Source organism: Dreissena polymorpha, chromosome 12 (genome assembly GCF_020536995.1).
Source record: "Dreissena polymorpha isolate Duluth1 chromosome 12, UMN_Dpol_1.0, whole genome shotgun sequence".
Taxonomy (NCBI): Eukaryota; Metazoa; Mollusca; class Bivalvia; order Myida; family Dreissenidae; genus Dreissena; species Dreissena polymorpha.
In genome coordinates, this window is record NC_068366.1 from 17,259,412 (window position 1) to 17,284,003 (window position 24,592).

General features: G+C 33.4%; 2 protein-coding genes across 2 annotated transcripts; both read right to left on the minus strand.

The window, feature by feature from the left end:
* Positions 1-968: 968 nt before the first annotated feature.
* On the minus strand, positions 969-5,334 carry LOC127852399 (endoglucanase-like). Its single transcript, XM_052386354.1, has 4 exons — positions 5,284-5,334; positions 3,691-3,781; positions 2,143-2,282; positions 969-1,400 (listed from the first exon to the last, which is right to left on the minus strand). Exons 1-4 carry the CDS (start codon positions 5,332-5,334, stop codon positions 969-971), a joined length of 714 nt encoding a protein of 237 aa, XP_052242314.1.
* Positions 5,335-10,648: 5,314 nt separating this feature from the next.
* Positions 10,649-21,830, minus strand: LOC127852815 (adhesion G protein-coupled receptor L3-like). Its single transcript, XM_052386805.1, has 20 exons — positions 21,738-21,830; positions 21,019-21,110; positions 20,225-20,395; positions 19,924-19,995; positions 19,520-19,631; positions 19,142-19,294; positions 18,873-18,942; positions 17,905-18,025; positions 17,624-17,670; positions 17,289-17,421; positions 16,941-17,044; positions 16,695-16,797; positions 16,305-16,455; positions 15,709-15,778; positions 15,250-15,316; positions 14,735-14,823; positions 14,305-14,431; positions 13,889-13,930; positions 13,460-13,540; positions 10,649-11,943 (listed from the first exon to the last, which is right to left on the minus strand). Exons 1-20 carry the CDS (start codon positions 21,805-21,807, stop codon positions 11,905-11,907), a joined length of 1,914 nt encoding a protein of 637 aa, XP_052242765.1. The 5' UTR covers positions 21,808-21,830; the 3' UTR covers positions 10,649-11,904.
* Between the last annotated feature and the right edge of the window lie 2,762 nt (positions 21,831-24,592).

Genomic DNA, 24,592 nt, shown 5'->3' on the forward strand with positions numbered 1-24,592 from the left:
TTTTAAGAAGACGTTTTGTCGGAAGATTTTTATTAATTTAGTATGTGTATGCATTATAATAAACAACGGGTAACTAAAAAAAATAAATAAATAAACAATATTGTCATTGACATCGAGCGCCTATGATTTATCCTGTCAAAGAACAGCGAGAGTTGCATACTTTCGGGACAATAAAGCGACGACAGGCGAGGGTGATGGGGTAAACGAACGCTTAACAAAATAGTATATATAGCGTGTTAAACATGTGTATTGAGATCGGACTTCCCATAAGGATTGACATTTTCTTTTCTTTTTTGGGTTATGTTTTGAATTTATCATATAGTTATATTATTGAGAATAAAGAACTTTGACTTTAATACTCTGACTTGTGGTAATTATTACGTTACATAACTAAATACATAACATAAACAAAGGTGTGAGAATGTAAATTTATTTCCCCAAGTCAAAATTCCCCGTATCGTATACATTATAGAAAACGTGTTTCAGGGAGTTTTTCCTACCTGGTCTGTGTAGGTACCATGTACACACATTGTATATAACGATATGAGTTGATAAGGAACTCTGCATCATCTTCAAATATTTATACAAACGTTTGCACAATTACACAATTCTATATGGAAACTATGTAAATCTGAATATCAATGCGTAGGTGAGTTACATGAACTTGTATATGTGAACTATTTCGGACCCGATTGCTAAATTTTCTTAGGAACAATAACAACACTTCTGTGCTAATAATTTTCTTTATTCAACTTGTTACACCTCATTTTCTATCAATCAGACATTGTGTATTGACGGTTGACAAATTGGAGTTCATGAGAAATACCATAGCAATATAAAATATAATAAAAAAGAACAGAAAATTAAAATGTCGTATTACAGTTCTAGAATCTTAAGCAGATGTTGATCAAAAGATTCCTTGCTGGTTTTCGTTTTTGATTGCATAGACGAAGGCGGGTCAACAAGCGTTACTTCGTATTAGTATGCCTGCACTGGCACTGCTTGTACATGCCGTAGTTAGGGGTGCGCCCATCTTGGCCGTGACCTTCATCACAGTTGGCCCATTCCCACGTCACTTCCGGGTTGTCCCAGCCCATACCGGTGATCTGATTGTGGCCGTTTTCGAGGTCAAAGTGGACGTTGTAGCCGTATTGATTGACGCTGTGGAGTCCTTGTTGATTGCACCAGCTCAGGTTCGGCCACTCATTGGGACAGTCGTTGGTTACCATAAAGATCTTCGACTGACCCTCGGCAGTAGCGCCGCCGTGGCCACCGACGAAACCACCAGTGGTGGTGAGCTTGAAGCATTTTCCGCATACCGGACCACACCATTTTCCGCCCGAGGGGTCGAACAGGTTCTGATTGGCTGCCGCCACGAGCCCGTAGCTGTTCCAAGGAAACTGAAAGCAATGATTTTGTCTAGTCAAGTATTTGTCGAATTGAAAATCGAGTTTTTAAAAACCTTAGCTTGTATAGACCTTTCGTTCTCTTTGCAGGGGAAAGTAGCATTAACGATAAATCATACACGTATACGCCCAATGCTTTGTTTTGCCACGGTTTATACACAAAACATAGAAATGCTCGTAGCTGGACCTTTCGTACAAAAAATAACACATTTAAATAGATTCAAAATATTATGTTAAGTGATGAGTAGAAAAGCATCAATATCGATGCAGCCTCAAATTTAAAGAAATCTTCGGAAATCATGTTCGCTTAAATACGTTATTCTTATAATATAAGGCTGTTAGCGCAGTGGTTGGTAAATGTGCTTGTCACTTCTGCGATCCGGTTAAAAAAAACCGTTGCGAGCGCATGTGGGATTGGTAGCTCGTCACCATACCAGACAGGTGGGTTTCCTTCGAACATTACCCTCATCCCCTCAGCATCAGACAATACCAATATTAAATAACTGTCATTAAAAAACTAAATAGCTGGAAATCGCATAAATAACACAAAATTCCCCGAGTCTAGAAAGCAAATTAGGTAGGAGTGTTGGGACACACTCCGGGTTTAACATAATGCGGCCACTGGCCCGAAAGTACTTCATGAACTTCGAAAAACACACAAACACGCTTATAATATATTTTGATATCAGACCTACACATGTGCTTGTTTAAAGGGGATCTCTTGGACGATATTTACCTGGTTGTCGTTGTCATGGGGCCCGCAGCCGCACGCCCCCTTGCGGCTGTCAGCGTACCGTGTTGTGGAGGCGCATGGCTTTCCGTTGTACATTCGGGGAGATCCCGTGCACTTCTGTTGCGCTTCCGCAACCAGCGCACCTGAAACGGAAGGGGTTGTAAAGGAAGTTCTAATGATAGAACAATCTCGTGTAGTTATATCTAAGTAGAGATGTGGGTCGCTACTCTCAACATACATCTGGAATTTGCTCAAATTTGATGAAAGTTGTTTTGTAAGTTTTTTTTTTTTTTTTTATTAAAGATCATCAGTCAAATCAATCAGGCAATATATTGCTAACGTTTTGTTTCTGCGCAATTTTTAGCTGTGTGACATCAATATGACAGTAAAACATTATATAAAATGTATAAAGTGTTTATTATACAATAAATCCAATGTCGTTTACTTCATTGTACATGTCATTCAACACTAACCAAGTTTTTTTTTAGCAAAGCGCCTAAACCGAAATAACTTACAAGAAACGTAATAAAAATATATTAGGCATTGATAACACAAAGATAAATTTACAAAAAAAGTTTAATTGATAACTTACATAAAAAGTTTAATTGATAACTATACAATGATATGACTGAGCACTTGTTTATCCGTCATATAATAATTATGTCATTTAGTGTATCGCATATTCCTACATTTAATACAGTTATTACAATGAATTATAATACATCTAACTTATGTCAGTTAAATCTGTGCATATAATTTATGTAGACCGTCCCTGTGTTTATACAATTACGTCGGTAGGAATTTAATATTTAGATAGCAATTCGATTCAATGTTTTATTTAAGTCTCATCAATTTCATGTTCATACTAATTACAGAGCATTAAAACATACATAACAATGCCCCCTTCTGCGCCGCTTTGAAACCATATATTTGACATTTGCCCCAAAGGATGACCTTGACCATAACATTTTACCACTCAAAATGTGCAGCTCCATGAGATACACATGCATGCAAAACATCAAGTTGCTATCTTCAATATATAAGTTATGACCAATGTAAAAGTTTTCGGACAGACAGACTGACTGACGGACGGTTCAAAAACTTAATGCCACCCTTCGTGGGCATAAACACATGAAAATGCCAATTCTATGTAAAAATTTATAAGAGACTTTGATGACTTAAATATTGCATAGTGTTCACATTCTTGTTCTCAATATACATATTTAAATTAAGAGTTAGGTTACCATTGCTAATCCATAATTAAAAACTGCCATACGATATAATGCAGTAAAATACTGACACTGTGAAAAGTGGAACTAACGCGCATAATATAAAATGGTTTAAGAAATCGATTATCACCTCTGACCAGGTCGGAAATGAACTGATTAGCAATGGTTACCTACGCTTAGATAAAATCTGACAGACAATGTTAACAAAGACCATAGTGACATTATTTTACATTTTAAAATCATATCAGTTAAAAGTTATAACTAAAATAAGGAGACATTCAGCACATACTTCTTCCCAAAGGAATAAGCAAAAAAAACATACCCAGTTTATCATAACCATCTGTTGGACTTAATACAGGATTTGATCTCCTCGGTCTGGGTGCACACCATTTAAGGGAGTTATTTAGCACAACCTAGCATGTTACAAATGTGGATATACTAATAAAAAGGATAAAATACTCTAAAGTAGGTCTCATTAAAGTTTTAAAGGGACTGTCAACCACAGCGACGAAGAAAAGAAAAGTTGTAAAGTACCGTATTTTTTGCAGTTATTAGTTTATATTGATTAAAATGTCACGACTGGTATATTACATTACTTGAACAAAGTTGTTAAGTTTTCATATTTTCAGTATATTTGGTAATAAATTTTACTGGGTATGTCTACCAGGTAACTACCAGTTAACCATAAATAACGCCAGTAGATTGATTATCATCGTCACATGGTAAACCCAGGAATGCAATTAGTGCATGCATAGTGAATTGTATATATTTTATTTTAAAAAAATGATAAATTTATTTGCATTATTTATAGTGTGTGTATCGTTATGTCACCTATTTTCGCGATGTACTTTCGATTTCACATCGTGAAATTTTATTACCGAAGATACTGAAAATATGAACTTTTTTCAAGTAATGCAATAAACGAGTCGTGCTATTTTAATTAATATAAACTAACAATTTAAAAAAAACACGGTATTATTGAACTCTTCTTTTTTCGTCATTCGTGGTTGACAGTCCCTTTAAAACCTATTTTGAGTAGATGTATTTTCTCCTTTCATGAAGAATAGAAAAACAGGTTTCGGCTGATAAATACATAACATTCTCTGTAGTAAATATATATTTTAATTTTTCACAATATGACATGGCATGATTTTTAGGTTTTACACTTAAATTATCCATTTGCATTTTCAATGCGGGGAATCACGTGGTCAGATTTGAGAAAAAATGGCCGCCGATGCCTCGATTCGATGGAGATATTGAGTCTTGAAACAGGTACATCTACCTTATTACTTACTTGTTTTTATTCGTATAACGCCTATCATAGGGCCAACCGGAAGCGGTTTCAGCGAGTATCAACCGTTTTCCGCTGGTTGGTCTGAGTGTGGAGATAACTCATGGAATATTTCGCGATTTCCTGACGGAATGCTGTGCATTCTGAGTATAACGTTCAATTTTTGAACATTTTCAGAATTATGTACAGTTCTATTGTAACAGACACCCACCTACTTTATTGAACATATTACTTTAAACAATTGTGTGAAACAATATCAGCATTTACTAAAGAATTTTGGCCCAATTCGATCGGCGTTAAATGATGTCGCTGAATAAAATATCGAAATGAATCTAGATCAAAAGTAAGGCTAGAAAGGTACGCCAAAAACTACACTTTTGTGGTTCCCTCCTTATATTACTTAGATCTGTAAATGTGTAACTGAAAACATCGGAGTACATGCATTGAACAAAAACGTTAACAATTGAGTGTTTCTCCGTCATAAAGAACCAACTCAATCGTTGTTTGGATAACGAAACATACATAAAAATGATTTTTTTTAGTTGACGTTTAAATATAGATCTACTAATACAATCGCGATATTATTAGTTGATAAAGTGCGTTACTTAAATGAAACCTCTCTACCAAAAGGCGGAAGATCTCAAGAACAACCACAGATGCCTGCCTCTGTACCATTGTACTTGGTATTGTCTCACTGTATTCAAGTAATCTTTCATATATTATAAGTTTAAAAGTGATCAAATACCACACAAATACCATAACAATGTATAAAGAATTCTCACTTACCAAGACTCAGTAACAGCACTGAAAGGTAGACTTTCATCATGATCGTGAATAACGCGATGTTTGATGTAAATGATCCGCCGAGTGAGTTGTATTTATAGCACATAAAAGGTGAGTGCAATCAGTCGGCCGTGCATTTAAACGCATAAACAAAACAGCATAACAACACTTACTTGTTAATGTACAATACGTAGAAAAACAACATTGCTCGTGCCCGTGTTGGTACGAATTTCGTGAATCCGGTATTTGTTCACGCCATCACCGTCAACACATTTAAATATATATTTCGATTTTATTGTAATCCATTTGTTTGAACAGGACATTGACATGCTTTCTATGAAATGCTTGTTCACGCTACGTTAACGCTTTGTTTATTCATTAGACCCTGAGGCCTAACGTTGATGTATCGCACTGTTCCGCAAAGGTTCGTTTATAACGTAACTATAAAGTTATGTCAACAGGACACTTTTAATGTGACGAAACTCGGTCAGATGTTAATTTTACAATATATTAACCTAGTTCAAATCTGATGCACGTGCGTCTTAAAACTAGATCATTTCACACTTCGGTTCTAACATTATTTCATAGTACTCTTAGGTAATAAATTATTTCGGATTGTTGCTAAATGAATTGTTTTGCTTTTAGATGCAAGTAAACGCTAATCTAGAATTACCTATATGGTATACTCTGGCATAAATTTGAAGACAATATGTATGTATAAGCAGTAATTTAGTGGTGTCATTGCTAACAATCCTTCAATCAGATAATTCAGTGTATTTAAATGAGCCGTGTTATGGTAAAACTGGGCTTAATGCATGTGTGTTAAGGGTCGTCCAAGATAAGCCTGTGCAGTCCGCACAGGCTCATCAGGCTCATCAGGGACGGCACTTTTTGATGTAATCGTATCGTTCGTTGAAATGAAGTCTTTTTAAAACAAGGCTCCAGTTTGCTTGGAGAGTGTGATAAGCTTGTGCTACCTACACAGACTTATCTGTGATGACACTTTTCGCAAATACATAAAGCCCAGTTTTCCCAGAATGCGGCTTAAACAAATTCCTTTTCAATTTCAGCGGCGCCGCTGAAGCCTTTAAGGGACAATGTTAGAGGGCCATTCAAAACTGGATTGTCGTGAACATATATCGAAAGACAAATATTGGCATTGAAACACTATCAAAACTTACAACTTTATCATGTTCTCAGATCCGTAGTCTGTTCCTTCGCTGTGTACTAATGTAAAAAGTTACCATTAAATGCATCACACAACGCTCTCGTTTTTCTTACGACGTAACACACATTTCTATACTCTAAACACACAAGCGCCGATATTGAGCGCAGCACAGTTAAATACAATTCGAAATGCAATAAAATAAGTGTTTGTCAAATCATTTTGGAAGTTAGCTAATTTTTTTGCGTTCATGCGATTATTAAAGCAAAATATCATGCCGACAAGACATGACACACGCTAGCGCTTCCTTGATAATAAACCGGTGATTTCATTACTGTAATATAATTGTATAACGTTAACGCAAAGCGTGCATTGCACTGCTAGTTTAAAGATAACTAACACGTAATCCGTTTTGATTGAAACAATCCCGGATTGTAACCAAGTTGAATAAGTAATAAATGCTATAATAAAGATCAAGCTTTGATTTGTGTGTAAGAAAACGTTGTACAGTGCAAAGTCCACTATCCGCATACGCATCTAGGAATGGTCGCTACTTAAGAATAACATTTTTTTTGTATAATGTGAACAATATTTTGTACTTAAATGAAATCAAGAAATTAATGCGGAGGACGATAAAAATCACACAGACGCGTTTACTTTTAACGTTAATCAAACGTACGATATACACCTTAGACGTTCTTGGTGTTTCGACAACGTCTTCGTGCATTCTAACGGCAGCCTTGACAATCCTACCGCGCCATTTGTCGTCATAAAAACATATATAGAACGCTAGACGATGTGACTTTCATATACTGCAGCGTGAAACAGTAATAAATACAGAGTCATTGTATACACTGAATCATTGCGGGAATAAATATTCGTATTAATTAAAATATTTAAATAATGCGTTAGCAGCAACGATAAAACGTGTAATAAACCTGAATAAGATATACAGGATAGGATACGCACCCTCGAGCGTCGCTCTCGTATGGTATGAAATTACTGAGGGTGAATATCCCATACACAATCAGTTACTAACAGTGTAACAAATATTACCCGTTGATCTCAATGGAGCATTCACTTACTGTGAATCCATTCCTAGTAAATAAGTAGCGTGAATGTTAGATCATTGCTATGATAATGATTGACCAATTCATCTTATCGAGAACGTTTATATATTTTCGGGTCAGGGTAATATTAGGTAATATAAGGTCACCGTGGTTTACAGAGGTTTGAAGAATATGTTAGTGAAATTATGCGGAACTTATCCCAAACATGGAGGTTTAATTGCAGAGAAAACGTCCAGTATGTGTGATGTGATTTAATACATGTGTTGCACGTGCGGAGGTGTTCAAATACAAGGCTGCTTAAGTTATCGGCCTTTCTGCAATTGTATTAATTCACAAAATGCGCTTTTTTAATAAAATATGATAACACAAAAATTACTCAACAACTTTGTCATTTTAACGACCTGTTTGAGGAACTATACTTATAAAAGCAAACCTCTCATCGCATCAAAGTAAACTAAAGGTGTCGGCAACAGGTCTGGCGCATTATCAATACTGCAAGTAATTATTAAACAATCTGCATCATGTACATGTTCAACATTTGGCTTTTAGTCTTTTAGTTATCGGGACCTTAGCCCATCGGAAGTACAAATTATTCAATTGGTAAACATTGCTATAATGTTATTTTTCAAATGCCTGATTATGAATTGACAGTCCAGATTAACTTTATTTGCCAAACAAGAATGGTTGATATTTAAGCTCAAGTGTACACCTGACCTTTGACTTCTAATTCTTTCCTTGACCTCTGAGCTAGTGAAACGGTTGTTACCATGGACACGCATTCTCCACACCTTGACCATTGAGCTAGTGAAGAGAATGTTCTGATGAAGACCGTGAGGTTGAAAGCTTCGGCATAAAATAAATACAGCGTTTTTGTTTAAATAATACAATGCTTATAGAGACTTTGTTTACAGGTCCATTACTCCATAAATTCTACTTTCGTTTTTACCGGACGTTTACCGGAAGTGACTAAATATTGACACAGCGTTGCCGTCGCTAATGAATGACACAAACTGATTTTAAAATTTAAATATTATACATTAACAATAGAACGAGAAACATACAATTGTTATGACGACAAATCAATTACATGACAAACAGATCTAGAAATAATTTAAGCTGAACTTAAACGTATTATTTACATAGCGAACACATTCAAACAAAAACAAATTTATTATATACGGACAAAACATCAACGATAGATTTTCAATTAAATGAGGGAGAAATCCCAAAAATATTTTCTTAAAGTTAATTACCTGATTGAATATTGAGTAATAAAATATAGTTTGGATCATACGATACGCAAATACTCATTAGAGGTTGAGTAAATTATTTTCTAAAAACGTTTTTGATTGGACAACGTGGTTTTAACCATACGATACGCATTTAATAAATTTAATTAGAGCAAAAAAACATTTTCGATTGGAGAACACGATTTACGTCAAACAAAAAATGTTTGCATAAGTTCGCATTTGTTTTTTACACCAAGTCGGCTTTTCCTTAACTCATTTAGTCTTTGATCATTTTACATGTCATTAGATGGATTCATTAGATCAAGTGCGGGTCGGTGTTTTAATTGCCGACGCGATTTGCACCTATCATAATTTTGACACAAAGTTTGGTCAACTAAATTTTCTTAAAGGTAGGCAACTAGCGGGATTTATGACAGGTATACTGTCTTCACCATAGCGACGCATTATCGTGCCTACCGGAAGAAACACAATGACACGAGGAACAATTATTTTAACAACGTTTGAAGCACATTTCACGAATACAAAGTCTTTGAAATTACTCGATTTATTTTTATTTTTTTACTTCCGAATATTTGATTCGGAAAATAGTATTCGAATATTCGATGCGGGACCGAATATTCGGATATTCGGATATTGGTTGACATCCCTAATATGTGTATATTTATATATATATTCTAAGTAACGGTCCGCATTAGCCACTAGCTGTTTTATCGCCAAATTAAACTATCGACCTTTCAGTTCGACCTCGCCAGGCCCATCGTCTTCTTTTGTAGGATGTCGGTTGTAAGCTTTGATTAAGTTGCATGATGAATGTACAGACTAGAAATACCTTAAAAATGCATAATTAGACCTTTGACCTCCAAATAGGAACTTTTGTGATAACTTTGTTTTAATTTCATATTGAATGACAACGTCCGGAGGCGAATGGTTACCAAAGCTCAAGCTTTCAAAAAGCAGCTTAACAAAAAATTGATAAACCTTTCAAAAATTTTAAAATGAGTAGTAATACCCATCGTCACAATACTGTTTTTAACTATCCGTATTTTAATTTGTGTCGTTTGAAGACGTGCCTTAAGAGTTAACACTTGATTTCATTTTAACAATTATTTACTAAAGCTTGTTTGTTTTGAATGCACAGTAACACTTAAGTTATTTTCGGTAATTGTTTTCATGTGTTTATGTGTAATCAAACATTTTGTTTTTAATACGCAGTCGTAATTTTTTTTATTGTATCATGTAAATTCGTTTAAACTAAACACCGACACAGTGTAGGGCCATCAATATAATACTTTTTATCGTGCTGCACAAAATCCGAGTTCTTATTATTTACAATTTCAATTCAGCGATGTTTAAATCAGTTACTAGTGGGTGTACTTCTATTATTAGCTAGAAGGTTTTAGTGACATTTTCAATGCGTATCTTGCACATATTTGCACTTGATATCTTAAATGCGGCATTTTTACAATGCAGTAGTATAATACGCATTGAAATAACATCTTTTAACTACTTGTTCATCAATTGATTTTAGTCGGTATTTAATTTTCTTAAGAGTTTAAATACAATTAACAAATTCCCGCTTTTTGTAGTTCAGTACCGACATGAATTGAACATGAGTATTGACTTTATGCATTAAAAGTGAAACTTCAGCTTCATTATAGTTATATACAGACCAGAGCAACAAAACAATCTGAGGCACGACAAAATGAAACAAATCGATCAACTACATTTTGTCTTTATTATAAAAAGCTCAAGATACACAGAACTATATTGTTAATATAATGAGATTATTGCTAAAATCGTGTAAGGTCGGTACAATTATTGTGATGTTAAAATGATATCGTATCAAAAATACTTCATACATATCTAATACATAAACTAGCTCAACACACTGTAATATCTGCAAGCATCGTCTTCTTTGCAATCAAGCAGATGTACAGGTATTGTATCTTAATATAAAATTCGATATTCCCCCGGTCAATCTTCAAGCGGTCACTGGACGTCAAAAGCAAACTCAGGAACACCCGACGATCCCTTTTGAACTCAACTCATAGATCATTACACTGTTGTTATATTCTGTGCAAGTAACCTCATGGGAAAAATATTATGGCGTCTATAGTGTTAACATGGTTTTACAATAGCAAAAAAAGGAAATGACACAGTTTCATAATTGTTAATGTATCGCAAACATTTCTTTTACGGTGTAGAATCAGTAGAACATGTTTTCTAAGCTAGATTTATATCATGATTGAGAAAAAATCAAAAATAAGTATGACCCCATGTGTGATAAAGCTTTATTTTAAATTTTTGCATAGTGCCCCAGTCTTACCCGGCAAATATACTATTGGATACATGTTCTTTTAAGTGTAGAGCACAGTGTGCACTAAATGTGACCTCTATTCGCGAGCTTTTGTCATTTATTTGAACATTTGACCTACAATTTATCTCATGAGACACAGTTTCAAACTTTGCTGATGTAAACTGGGACAACATATTTGAATGTTCTTACCAACCAAGTATAATCAAGCTTGAATAAACTTAGTATTTTGTATTCTGATCAGTTTGATCAAAATTTGAAAAAAATATGCCTGTAGATCGATCATTCAAGTTCTTTTGAATTTGATCTACTGACCTGAAATATACCCTACGTGACCAATGTTCACACAAAACAGAGATTGTGAGAAGAATGCTACAAATTTCTTGCAAATAGGAAAATAAATTCTACCTAAATAGTGTTCTTATGCCATTGTTGACGATGAACAACGGGCACTTAGCGATCACAAACGCCACACAGAGCTAATAGGATCTTTTAAGGTTAACGCACATACTAATACAAATGTTACGAACCCTTTATAGATAACACAATCATAAATGAATTACATTCCTAATGATTACAGAATACATGCTAAGCAATCAAAATAAGTGACATAATATACACAAAAATATTCTTCAAACTTGATGTCGCTTTTGTAACGATGTATCACATCGAGCTTTCCGTTTGCTTTGATCCATCTGCAGTCTGAAAACAAACAAAACAAAAAATGCAAAAGATAAATATTGATGAAAAGCATCAATGGGCGTCGGGAATTTCAGTGTAAATGGCACTCTATGAAGTAATATGGAACGATTTTTTTCTACTGCAAATATTAATATATTTCCCGATTATTTTTAACAAAAGAGAAAAAGATACTGGTATAACCATTATCTATGATTTTGTGTTATAACCCCCAAATAACCATTATCTATGATGTTGCGTTATAACCCCCAAATAACCATTATCAATGATTTTGTGTTGTAACCCCCAAATATTCCATAGTTCATTTTATTAACATTGGTTTCCTTTTTTTACTGGCATCCGTGTGCAGTTTTCATAAATGGAACAGAACTGTGTAGGTTTTAAAAAATCTGCTTCATCTTGTAAGCGTAATTTCATTTTTTTTTCAATTTCAAGGGGAGATGATTCTGAACTTATTCTTACGTTGCTCATTTACGATAAGGGTTGAGTACTCATTGATATGAAAAAACTGTAGAAGTTTTAATGTGTTTACGACCCCCACCACCCTCTCACATATATATTTCATGGGAATATTAAAAACAAAAAATGGTTACAATAAAACAGCATATTTATTGAAACTAAAATGTTTACATCAAAACAAAAAGTTGACATAGAACACAAATAAAATAATTTGATCATACTGGGGGCTCGAACCTTGGGCCTCTCACATGTGAAGCGAGCGTGTAACCACTACACTACGGAACTGCTTGAAAAATCACCTTCTAACTAAGATATTAATAAGTGACTGAAGTGTAACGGTTATCAATAAAGCAATAAACCGTGTAATCGCTGTCGTCTTGTAAAATTGAAGAAAATACGCGTTAACCAAAACTCGAACAGCAAAAGTCTGCGCTATTGTTAGATAAACCACAAAATGAATATATTTTGATTTTTTTTTTGTCCAAAACCAGAAAGTTTCACCGGTTCGCGTATTTGCCCAGTCCCTGTTATCTTTTAGTATTGCCCAGTCCCTGTAATCAGTTATCAATTAAAAGAATTAAGTTTGCATTATTGGCAAAAAATGTTGAAGTACATGAAATAGGCACAAATGTAGTACTTATTTACACTAGTTTACACAAAAAAATCACCACTATGTAAGATATTCCGACAACAAAATATATACTTTGATCCGTAAAATAACTTCTCCTCCCATAAGCGAAAAAAAACGTATTGCATACGAGTCGCCGCACATCAGTGCGACCCCAATAATTATCATAAAACAGTTTTACAACTTACGTTTATTCCTACAAACAACATGTTTAATGCTGTGAAAACATATTGGGTTTATCTTTGAAAATTCAGCTGGCATTGAAGGATGTATCTTATATTTAGACAACTGGTCACATGACCTTATAACAGAATAAAGAATTCACTATGAATTTCACTCCTTTTACTTATAATGATTCTGCTGGTACATTTACACCCCTTATTACCTTGCGTTTGGTGTGTTCACATGAGGTACATTTACTCCCCTTATTACCTTGTGTTTAGCGTGTTCACCTGAGGCACTACTTTCAACAGAGAAGAATCGTCGGCGCTTCTCTTTGAAAGCATCTTGAACCTTGCGATAAAAGAATTTTAGAAATTCAACCACAGTACGTTCTTGTAATTAATATTTGAAATTACAACATACTTGCCATACAATTTCAGACTGGGCATTTTAAAGCTATTGAACGCGCTTTAAAAATTTATGAGATGTTGGAATAACAATCTCACATATTCAGGGTTTATTTACACAGATTCAATTTGACTCCTAAATAATTTGCAACGCACTATGATCCTGAAAAATATAATAAATTATATTCACACGACACCTGTATAAAGCCTTTATAAGAATGTTTTTCTATATTCATAATTGTGAACAAGTATTTAAGTCAAAGTTGATGCAATACATGTTTATAAGACGTACCTTTTTGTCCAGTGGGCACTTCACAATGAATATCATTAGACCCTGTAAAATAATAATGCAAACATATATGTTATCAAGCTGTTTGGGTCTAAATAATTCAATGACTAATACATACATACATCCAACACCAACATTTAACATTTCCAAAGCGGCAGCACGTTTATTCATTTGCTTCAGGTGCTTTTTGCGTGTGTGTGATATTTGTGATAAATGTTTTTTTTCATTAATTTTCCACGTTGAATAACAGACTTCAATTACAATTGTATCGACGTAATATCACACAATAATTTATATTAAAAGTAAGATGCATTGAATGCGTGTTCATCGTAAAACTAATCAGAATATTTTTTTTAATTTTAATCTACTTTTACACAACGATAGATACAACATACATGATTGTATACTCATTTCGTTACCTGGAGTGAGTTCAGTATGACGAATAGCCACTGAAAGACCAACGTCGCGTCATTGACGGCAAATACGCCGATAAGCCACGTGATGCCAAACATGGGGGTTAGCACGCCGACACTCCTTGCGCCAGTCCTATGTAACATGTGTACGACAAAAGTTTAATAGTGAAAAACTAAACCAAAAAACTGAAAAACGGTACAGGATTCTATAAAATAAAAAAAAGAAATTATCAAAACGACAACCTGCAGAAAATTTGAATCAATATTTAGAGGGGAGAAAACGAAGTTTAACACGAAGCCACAAAAGAACAGTTAAATAATACATATAACTTATTTCCTTTTGCTAACATAAACCTATGCTGGTAATAACCTATAATGCAAATCATTTGATATAACGATTTAAAGTTGTTGAACATGAAAACAAAAAGAAATATACTTGATTTTTTCCAGATCTGATTTTTTTGCCATAGCGGAAATGCCACAGACCCCAAACTTCAAGATAATTCCAAGATTGACAATATTTCCCTGAAATACCAAATCGTTTGGATTACATAGGCATTTGTTTATCCAGATTTGTCGCAAGTAATGAACGTCTATAAAACTGTACTATGCATGTGAAACAGTTACTTGTAACAAACAATATAATCAAGTAATAGCCTTTTCATTATAATATCATATAATAAACATTTACCCTGAATTAAACATGATTAACTGCAGAATAAAGTATTCAAAGACGCGTTAACGACACAAGAAATGTTTACAATCTTTTTTAGTTTTTTTTTAACGCAATTGGATCACAAAGACAGTAGCATATCATACAATTAGAAGATGCTTAACATTCTAAAGATTTTAAAGGCACTAACATTATGTGTCTACGAATTCTACAAAATATGAAGTATATACAGTTAAACAACTAAATGTATATTTTACAAAAAATATGCGATAACTTACAACGACGACTAAAATGATAGGTCCAACAAATGCCCAATATAAACCACCATCGACCGTCAACCAACAACTGTTAAGTATAAACATGTGTAAAACAAGTGTACAAGTATTGGTATAAATGTACATAGCAACACGTTGAGCAAATCATAACAGTATGTAGTACCATGTACAATGCAAGAAGTAAAACAAAAACAAACTTAAAACATACTTTAAGTAAAGTGTTTTGTGTGTACATGATTTTGATTGAGTTTGATTTCGTAAACTGCAAAAATCAAGGTACATGTGATTTTTGTTGAAGCTTTCCAAATAGGGATCGAACCTGGTATCAATATATCACAAGGCTGATACATTACTCCAGTTTAATATGTAGAAGTTTATATTATTGTTCCAGTTGCATCGAATAGTTAATAGAATTGTGTTTCCTATTAATTTAAATGTAATTATTAAATCACAAATATTTACAATGACTCGTTGCCGTATCCTTTCAGCTGTGTGACGCCCATTGAAATTCCAACTATCAAAATCGGAATGGCTGAAATAGAATTGAAAAGTTCATTAACACATCTATGAAAAATAAATGTACAAGCACATTGCCGAAGAGAAAGTATTCTTAGCATCCGATAAACTTGCCTTTAACAAATACGACGAAATATATCCCTATACATACAAGTGATTTTTCAAAAGATCATACCAAATATATATATATATAAATATAAATATATATATATATATATTTATATATATATATTTATTTATTTATTTATTTATCTTTATATATATTTATATTTATATATATTTTTATATATATATATATATATTTATTTATTTATTTATATTCATATTTATGCATTTATTTTTATAACTATGTGACAACACATTAAACAGCTAATAGGTTTAGTAGAACACACTCAAACCCACCAACTGATCGTTATGATGTAGTATATTCAACACAAAACAACTGAGCCATAACTCATGTTAGAGGAACGGAACGATTTTGCAACGGTGTGTCAGACCACACTCAAATAAAGGGCAAGCATGTAATTTTTTAAAAAGTGTACCATATGCAGCAATAATGAAAGGCACCACAATGCGCCGTTTGCGGAACGGGCTTAGCACCAGATAGGTGATCATGAGTCCCTCGGCTAACATCAGAAAGAACACGACGAGGAAAATGTAGTGCAGGATAACAGCAATGGCTGTGCATACAGTCTGTAAGATAATTGCAAACAATATGATGGCTTACCTCATGTCCGAACATAGCAATAGCTGGTATATACAAATGTATATTAAACAAAGTGAGGAATTTCAAAGTTTAACTGCCTGCTAGAATAACCGAACCGTTAGCATTTCACATCTGTGTCTAAACTTAATTTCCATACTATTGTACTTTCAAAACAAGCTGTAGTTCTGATGTCAACAATGTGTTATAACATGTTCAAATCGTTTACCGAATTTGATGTTTTCTCGATTCCGGTTAGAAACACAAGATAGCCGATGAAGAATATAAAGCAAACATTCATCAGCAAAACAGTCCGGTCTGATGAGAGCGATCTAAAATTAGACATGAGACGTTTTAAAACAAGATTGGATACATAATATGAGGCATTTGCTATTAAATACAATGTACATACGTTACAATTTGACAAACGAATCCTTCTAAAAACGCGACACATAAACAACCAACATCATACTACCTCCAGAACACAAGATGAACGATGACGGTGAGGGAAAGGCCGACCATTGAAATAGAACATCCTATGATAGAGAACAACCCTAAAGCACGGCTGTGGGCGTGCGCCTGTAGAAGAATACGCAATTCATAGATAATTTCATAATGAACACTTTTGACAGTAACAGCTGTCTTGGATGCATCAAATTTTTATTTAGTATTTATATCCTTCTATTAATTCGGATTGACATAATGCAACCTCTGTTCAAATCATGTCAGCAGTGCAAGGTATATACACTTTATAAGTTTGTTAATTCACATGACGACATTTACACTTGTATAATATATCAAGGGTAACAATTTGTCAATTTACTGTCGTCGGTACTGCCGGACTCATCAGCACGGCAAAATTAGTCAGGTGGCTACAGGTGCAGGTCACAACGCCAGTGTTCCTGTCAAAGGAAGTCAGCGAGCAGCCTTCGGTAGACCAGATATTAGGACCACCGCTTTAAGAAGAGGTTTAACAAAATATCTCTGAGAATGTAATATGTGAATGAATGTGCAAACACACACACGAGACTTAGGTAGAAATATTTGATTTTTACAAACTTCCTTTCTTTTAAGCAATAACGATAAAGTGAGCTAATAAAGCTAAAATCAATGTTTATCATATGAAGTAATCATTATTACAATATATATAATAGGAACCTTTCATTGAATTGAAGATAAGCACATACAGGGTCTGACAAGCTTTGCTGAAAACATAAAACAAACAACGACAAACATATATATATATATATATATATATATATATATATATATATATATATATATATATATATATATATATATATATATATATATATATATATACATATATATACAGAGACGTATACAAATATTACTATGATATATGAGAAATTCACACTTAGTAAATACCTTTTTATAAGACAAAAGACGTACGAAAAGCTAGTAATAATAATACTTACATCATATATTTCGAATGATATTTCAACTGGTGTATCCGGTTTTTTAACTGGTGTAACTGAAGATTTACTGGATAAATAGGCGAAGGAAATCACGGGCGCGTTCACATTCTTTGGCCATTTCCTACAATACGTAAATATCCTTATTTGTTAAAGGAATACAAGCTAACTATACAGTTATTATAAGACCTGTTATAATTTGAATGACATGGAGAACACACAGAACAACATCACAACAATATCACTATAAACTAGTAACTTCCAGCGTCATTGTCATTACGACGCACGATTAGTAGTTTGATGAATAATTCAGAAAGGACAATACTTGTTTTTAAATAGTTGATAAAACAGACGAAATGAATTCATTATTCTATATATTGTATAGTTTTTAGAATGTTTTTTAGAAGTTATATCTGTTAAATACTAGTGAATACATTAACGAATGTTGTTTTTCCGCTAATAAGCTTTAACTGTAAGTATGCATTACATCAATTAATTTGATGGCTACTATCATTTGCAGCACGAAATATATAACACAAAGACCTACCATGAACTGTTTATATATTTTATTTCAAACTGAAGATTCAAATTGAAAAAGAAATTGCCCTGAACAATGATACACTTCACTTATTTGAACAAAAATGGAAACACATTAAACTTTCATAACAAGTGCAGTATGCGTTCTACCCACGTTATGCAACTCATCCTTATTCATAACTATTCTGTTGTTGTTTTTTTTTACAAGCAACCAAAAAGAAAAACAATACATATTAACCTTTGTTTTGCCTTTTTTCCTTTTTTTAATCACAAGAAAAAAAAGTATATATTAGCATATCTTGTATAACATGTTTGAACATTATTGCTACAACATGGTATCACTTTGTTTTTATGAGCATATACATGTATACATTGTATGTCTTATATTGAATAAAAAAAATCATTTGCAGAGCAAGTGCAAGTTTATTGCATACCTATCGATTGCGGAGTTCAACGAAACGATACTTGAAAGATTTCGATAAAAAATCCCGCTGTAGACCTGGGCTGCAACATAATTCCAATAACAATGTTTGATAGCAGTAAAAGGTTAACATTAACTTTAAGAACAATATAGTGTACATAACAGAAAAAACAACTTCCGCTATGCACATGATTAGTAGCTCTGACCACCGCATATTTCATTTATAATGTTTTAAGTTCATGTATAGGTCATATACATGTAAAAACACTATGCTTCACGTACAGTTCATGCATGGTGCACGTATATTATTCGAGCGACCGCTAGCCCATAAAGGGAACTCTTTGAAATCGTGGCCGCTGTTCCTGCTGTAACCGACCAATGTATCGCCCGGGAATTTTACAATGGAACAGTTCAATGTTTCTGATATTGCTGCAACTGTAATTATAGAAATATGTCATAGTGTTCTATGAATTCTGTCCAGGATATTAACATGCCATTACAAAGATCAGTTGCAGATACCATATTTAGAATGAAAAAAAAACAACAACATACAAAAACAGTGGTTTAAAATGCTTAAATACTACCAAAGGTCAATCTATAAATGATGATGCATGATGGAGAAATGTGTAACTAATGTATCCTTATCATAACAATACTTACTCAAGTTCGATTTAATGAAGGTATGGTTATAAATTGTTCCGTTCGATTGTGTCACCATGTTGTTCACAAATTTATCCACGCATCTAACAATTGAATCGGCACCAATTCTTGTCTACAATGCAACCTTTCGTGCATTAATAACATGCCATTTAGCCTTGCTATGAAGACTGTACAGTCTAATCTGGGACGACACTTTACACATGAGCATTACTTATCTTTTTCTCGGAACAACTGTATTCGTTTTATTTTATATATGGGTGTATATTACAAACCAAAAGTATTTAACAAAGAAAAATATACTACCATTTGCCTGTATTATAACACTGATTGTGTATTGCTTGGCGTACCCTTAACCCATCTATTATTCGCTTTCTCATTCATAAATAAAAACCCTGTACATTTACCTGATTTACTAATACTTTCCACGTTGATTCAGCTTTCTCACCAATAAGTGTGTTAACCACATCTAAGAAAAACTGCAAGAAAAAGTGTATTCAAATCGTAGTCATTAAGGGAATGATGATTCATGTGATAGCAAATAACGTTATGCTTATCTTATTAAAGATAACGGTACGATTATGTTATAAACAGACGGACACAAGCTGACATGTTAATATTGTGTAATTTTAGTGCACATTTAAATAGCATATATTAGTTAAGCAGTTACAAGGATATATGCTAAGATGCGTATAGTTGACGCCTCACATCAGTGTATTTTTCCGGTTCAATGTCGCTCTGGCCCAAATCACTTCCGACATTCTGGAGAATGAAACGTATTTTTTCCACATCTCCGACCATGAGCTGTTCATTCGAGTCATTGATTACTTTGGCTAATCTACTTAGTATATCGGTTGCTTTCCATGCCGTATACATAAACTTAAAATAAAATAATTATTATAAGATTATCTGCTGTATAGTATTGTATAACGATTTATGAACGGACATGGGTTGTCATGTCATTTCACGGACTGTTTAGGAGCGTTTGGCTGGTTGAAACATTAATAAAATGCAGTTTCACAACAGGAGAGTTTAGTAACGACAGAATTATAAGGTTTTCATACTAAAATCATACAAACACATGCGTCAGAATAAACTTTGCATGCATATGGATGAATTCTCACCGTCATAAACACGTACATTTACATAAATGTTTCAATCAAACCATTTTGTTGAGCATACACAAGGCACTTAACTAACAGAGTCAATATAAATAAGGAATTAATATAAATAATTATTCTATTGAGTATGTGTATATTGAAAAATTCATATAAATGATTGGATATGGTTTGTTTAAAACCAAACTGATGTTTAAATGAAACGTGTTTAGGCGCATCAAGATGAAACACCGACTTTCGATTCAAGATGTATTGATTTGTATAAGGCACTCTTTTGAGGCCTTATAAAAATGCAAATAAAACGATACACCGGTTATGTTAATTGTTAGTATCGTTGTTACATGTTTATTTAATCCTGACATTGTGAAACACAACCGATTTTACCTTGGTGTATACGTCTAAGATTGAGGTCCGTGTACAGTTGTACACAGGGTCCCGGTAAAGGCCGTCCATGTCACAGTACCGTGTGACATTTCCTAATAAGACAACACATACACATGGACAATATTCACATTAATCACATGCATCAACCTTCAATCAATATATTGTTCACATGCGGACCGTTTTGAGCAAATGTATACGAAGTTATACAAACATCAACTTACCGTTACTATTTCTACTGCATATTATCAATTTATTATATTTTCCTTGCGCGTTATGTAAGCGTTAATATGAGCTTAATTATATTTGTATATTGACCAATCAGCATTCATCGTGGACAAAATTAAACATTTAATACAAACGGTAATTACATACTAATTGTGCGCTTCCCCACATACTTTTGTATATTGTAAAATGGGTAGATTTAAAGCGATAATAACGCAATGTAGATCAACACGAATCATGTTTAAATCTAAAATTAATTTCACTATACGCACAGCAAAGAAAACGTCAATTTTAAGCCATCAATAGGAGCTGTTATTGAATGACTATTAATGTTTATAAACACATTATGTTTTATTCATTATTAGTCCTACATACAAAGAAATTGAAAAAGAAAACAGATGGGAACTTTGAAATAATAGGGTGGATGACAATTAATTGCGTACATAAAACTGACAATTGCCATCTTATTTTGTTCTTATTTGGTATTTACTAATTACCGTATGTGTTTGATGGGCACGACATTCCCTCTATAAAGCCAATTCTGCCGGAAAACCAGTGAGTACCCATCGCGTCTGTGTCGGCGAGACACTCCTTATCTGTCAACAAAAGCATATGTAATGAATAAGCAACATATGCCATGACCCGCACAACTCTTTAATCATATCCGAGTATGTTCTATAAGACTTACGCCAGTAATTTTATCGTTTATATGTCCATATTTTGTTTCAAATGCACGCAATGTATTTACTAATACGAACTGTTTTGTGAACTATGATTCGACGATGTCCGTCAATAAACAAATTTACCAGTGCAAGTTAGACACAACCAGATTGCTTTATAACGGGATGATGTTTTCCTGCGTGGCATCGGCGATAGGGTTAGTCTATATTTCTTGCAATGCATATACACCGCACTATTGGCTGCATATGAATTGCTCACTTGTTCATGTATTAGGGAATGAACTCAATTTACAAAGTAAACAGTATCATACACAGCACTGGTGTAATGTTAGGAGATTTAAACTTATATAGTTGTTAATATATAGAATTGAAGAAATGAAACACATTATTTTACTTATTGTATGCTCGTAGATTAATTACATTTCCATTCACAGAAAGAAAAACTTTATAAAGTCTACTTTTCACGACAATGTACTAGAAGAAATTTCACAGTTGCAATTTACGTGTTTGGACGAACATTACACCAAACCGGTATTTTATGTGCGAACCATATCAACATATGCATTTTTGTAGTTATGCATTAATTATTGTGAAACTGAAGCAGAATAATGATACAGAGGATACATTTTAATTTAGGTGATGATCGTATTATAACGTAGTAATATAGTACATACTTTCACATGTGGTCTGTCTATATGAAAACACATGAAGTGGTATTACAAAATCACATTTGCATCGACATATTGAGTTGTTAACAAGTATTGCCTGATTAATTAATACAATCCAGATAATCGTTTTGAACTTTATACGATGTCGTGCACTGTAGCGTCACACGTTTTACGTCGTTTGTTTAAAAAACACAGTGCTAAAGTGCCAAAATAGTGTTTTAGCTGGTGAATTGGTGTCACTCAATTGCATATATTTGTTATTTACATTTATGGTGTGTGTATAACAGGTCAACTGCTACACTAACGATAAGGTTATTCACTGATTGTTAAATAACTATTATGAAATAGCTACTTGTTATCAAACTAGAGTGACATAATTGAATCTGATCGTTTCCCCCTAGATAAGAAATTAATGTGCTATCATTAAAGCCTGTTCTAAACTCATTCACCATATATCATGAAATACACTATTATGCTCTTTGCCAAATAAAAAGGCAACGCAAATATAGTAAAAGTATTTATACTCGACTAATAAAACCCGTTATCACATGTTATGCAGTACATTGTACTGTAATTCGTTACACATTCCGCAATCAGTGTATTAATTATAACAGGCGATTTTAACAAATCGAATACATTCCAAAAGAGTAATTGTGCTCACAATAGCGTGCTGCTTAGTAAAAACAAGCTCGTTATTTATCAAAATTTCCATGACCAAACTGTATCATTTACCAACCAATTCAACTCAATGACGAATTTACATGCATGCATTTACTATTAAGTGTGTTTGCGTTGAATGACGTATTAAGACTAAAGTATAATTGCATTGTTAAAATAAGTTATTCGGCGAATATGTAATATTTAATTAGAAGTTCTACAAATTTCACTTAGATAAATGTGATGGCGGAAAATATTAGATCATTTGAAATGCATCACGTTATGGATTAAAGTGTGCATGGTCGAACTGAATCATTTACCGACCAATTTAACTAAATGATGAAATAACTTTTACAAATTAACTTTAAATTTAATAAGCGTTGTGTGACTTATTAAGAGTAATTTCATAGTTATGATTAGTTATCCAGTACATGTTCAATATATAACACAACAGTGCAGTTGTCCTATGTACACTAAGTAACATTTACTCTCGCTGCTATTTCTTGACAGTGTTTATTTATTGCATTTTCCTGAAAATTTATGAATCAGATTTGTTATAAAAAAAACTTAGCATTTAAAATGTTTGTTTTTTCAATGGATGCAAATATGGGGCGTTATATATTGGCATAATATACTTACATATACTCTTAGAACATAACCGGGTTTATCCAATTCAAAATCTGGATTGAACCAATTAGATGAGACACTCAATCAATGAGTTTATGATAGTAACTCAATTACCCGTGACACATTTATAGTATCAGTGGATATTTGAATTGTAATCAAAACTCTGGTCAGTTAAAGAGTTATTCAAGTTAAAACAACAGTCACTTATGGAGTAAACATCAATTTTAATTTTACATTTCATGAAATAGTTAAGTATATCGAACGATTTTATGTGATGTGTGTAATAAAGACATACTATTTGATTGCTTATGGCATAATCAAGTGTACGATGTTTTCATGAATCTGAATTTACTATTTAAAATCAAACGATGCTCACGCAACGAAGTAGCTATCGTCTATTGTGGTGACTACCATATATCTACATATTACATATATATGATAGTGTATTAAGCATGGCATACGTTATGTGTTTATTCAAATAGAATATATCATATATTTGAGTCTGTATAAACCAATAATCGAGCTTTATAAACGAACGGCTGATACGTTCACGTTAAGCGCAAAATAGTTTAACTCACGTCGAAGCTGCAAAGTAACAGACGAAAAATTATTCTCCTGCATAATCTTCCCCATTTCCTGCTGTTGGTAGGTTCCATCTCGTGCCACGATGGTTACATCACAAGGCACCATGGTTTGAAGGAAAAACGGCGATACCTCTAA

Coding starts and splice junctions, on each gene's coding strand:
- LOC127852815 (XM_052386805.1), bottom strand. CDS start 21,807: ATGGGTACTCACTGGTTTTCCGGCAGAATTGGCTTTATAGAGGGAATG. Junction 19,996..20,224: donor AACCGGAAAAATACACTGAT/GTGAGGCGTCAA, acceptor TTTTTCTTGCAG/TTTTTCTTAGATGTGGTTAA. Junction 18,026..18,872: donor TTGAACTCCGCAATCGATAG/GTATGCAATAAA, acceptor TACGTATTGTAG/GAAATGGCCAAAGAATGTGA.
- LOC127852399 (XM_052386354.1), bottom strand. CDS start 5,334: ATGGTACAGAGGCAGGCATCTGTGGTTGTTCTTGAGATCTTCCGCCTT. Junction 2,283..3,690: donor AGATGGTTATGATAAACTGG/GTATGTTTTTTT, acceptor CTTCCGTTTCAG/GTGCGCTGGTTGCGGAAGCG. Junction 1,401..2,142: donor CCCATGACAACGACAACCAG/GTAAATATCGTC, acceptor CATTGCTTTCAG/TTTCCTTGGAACAGCTACGG.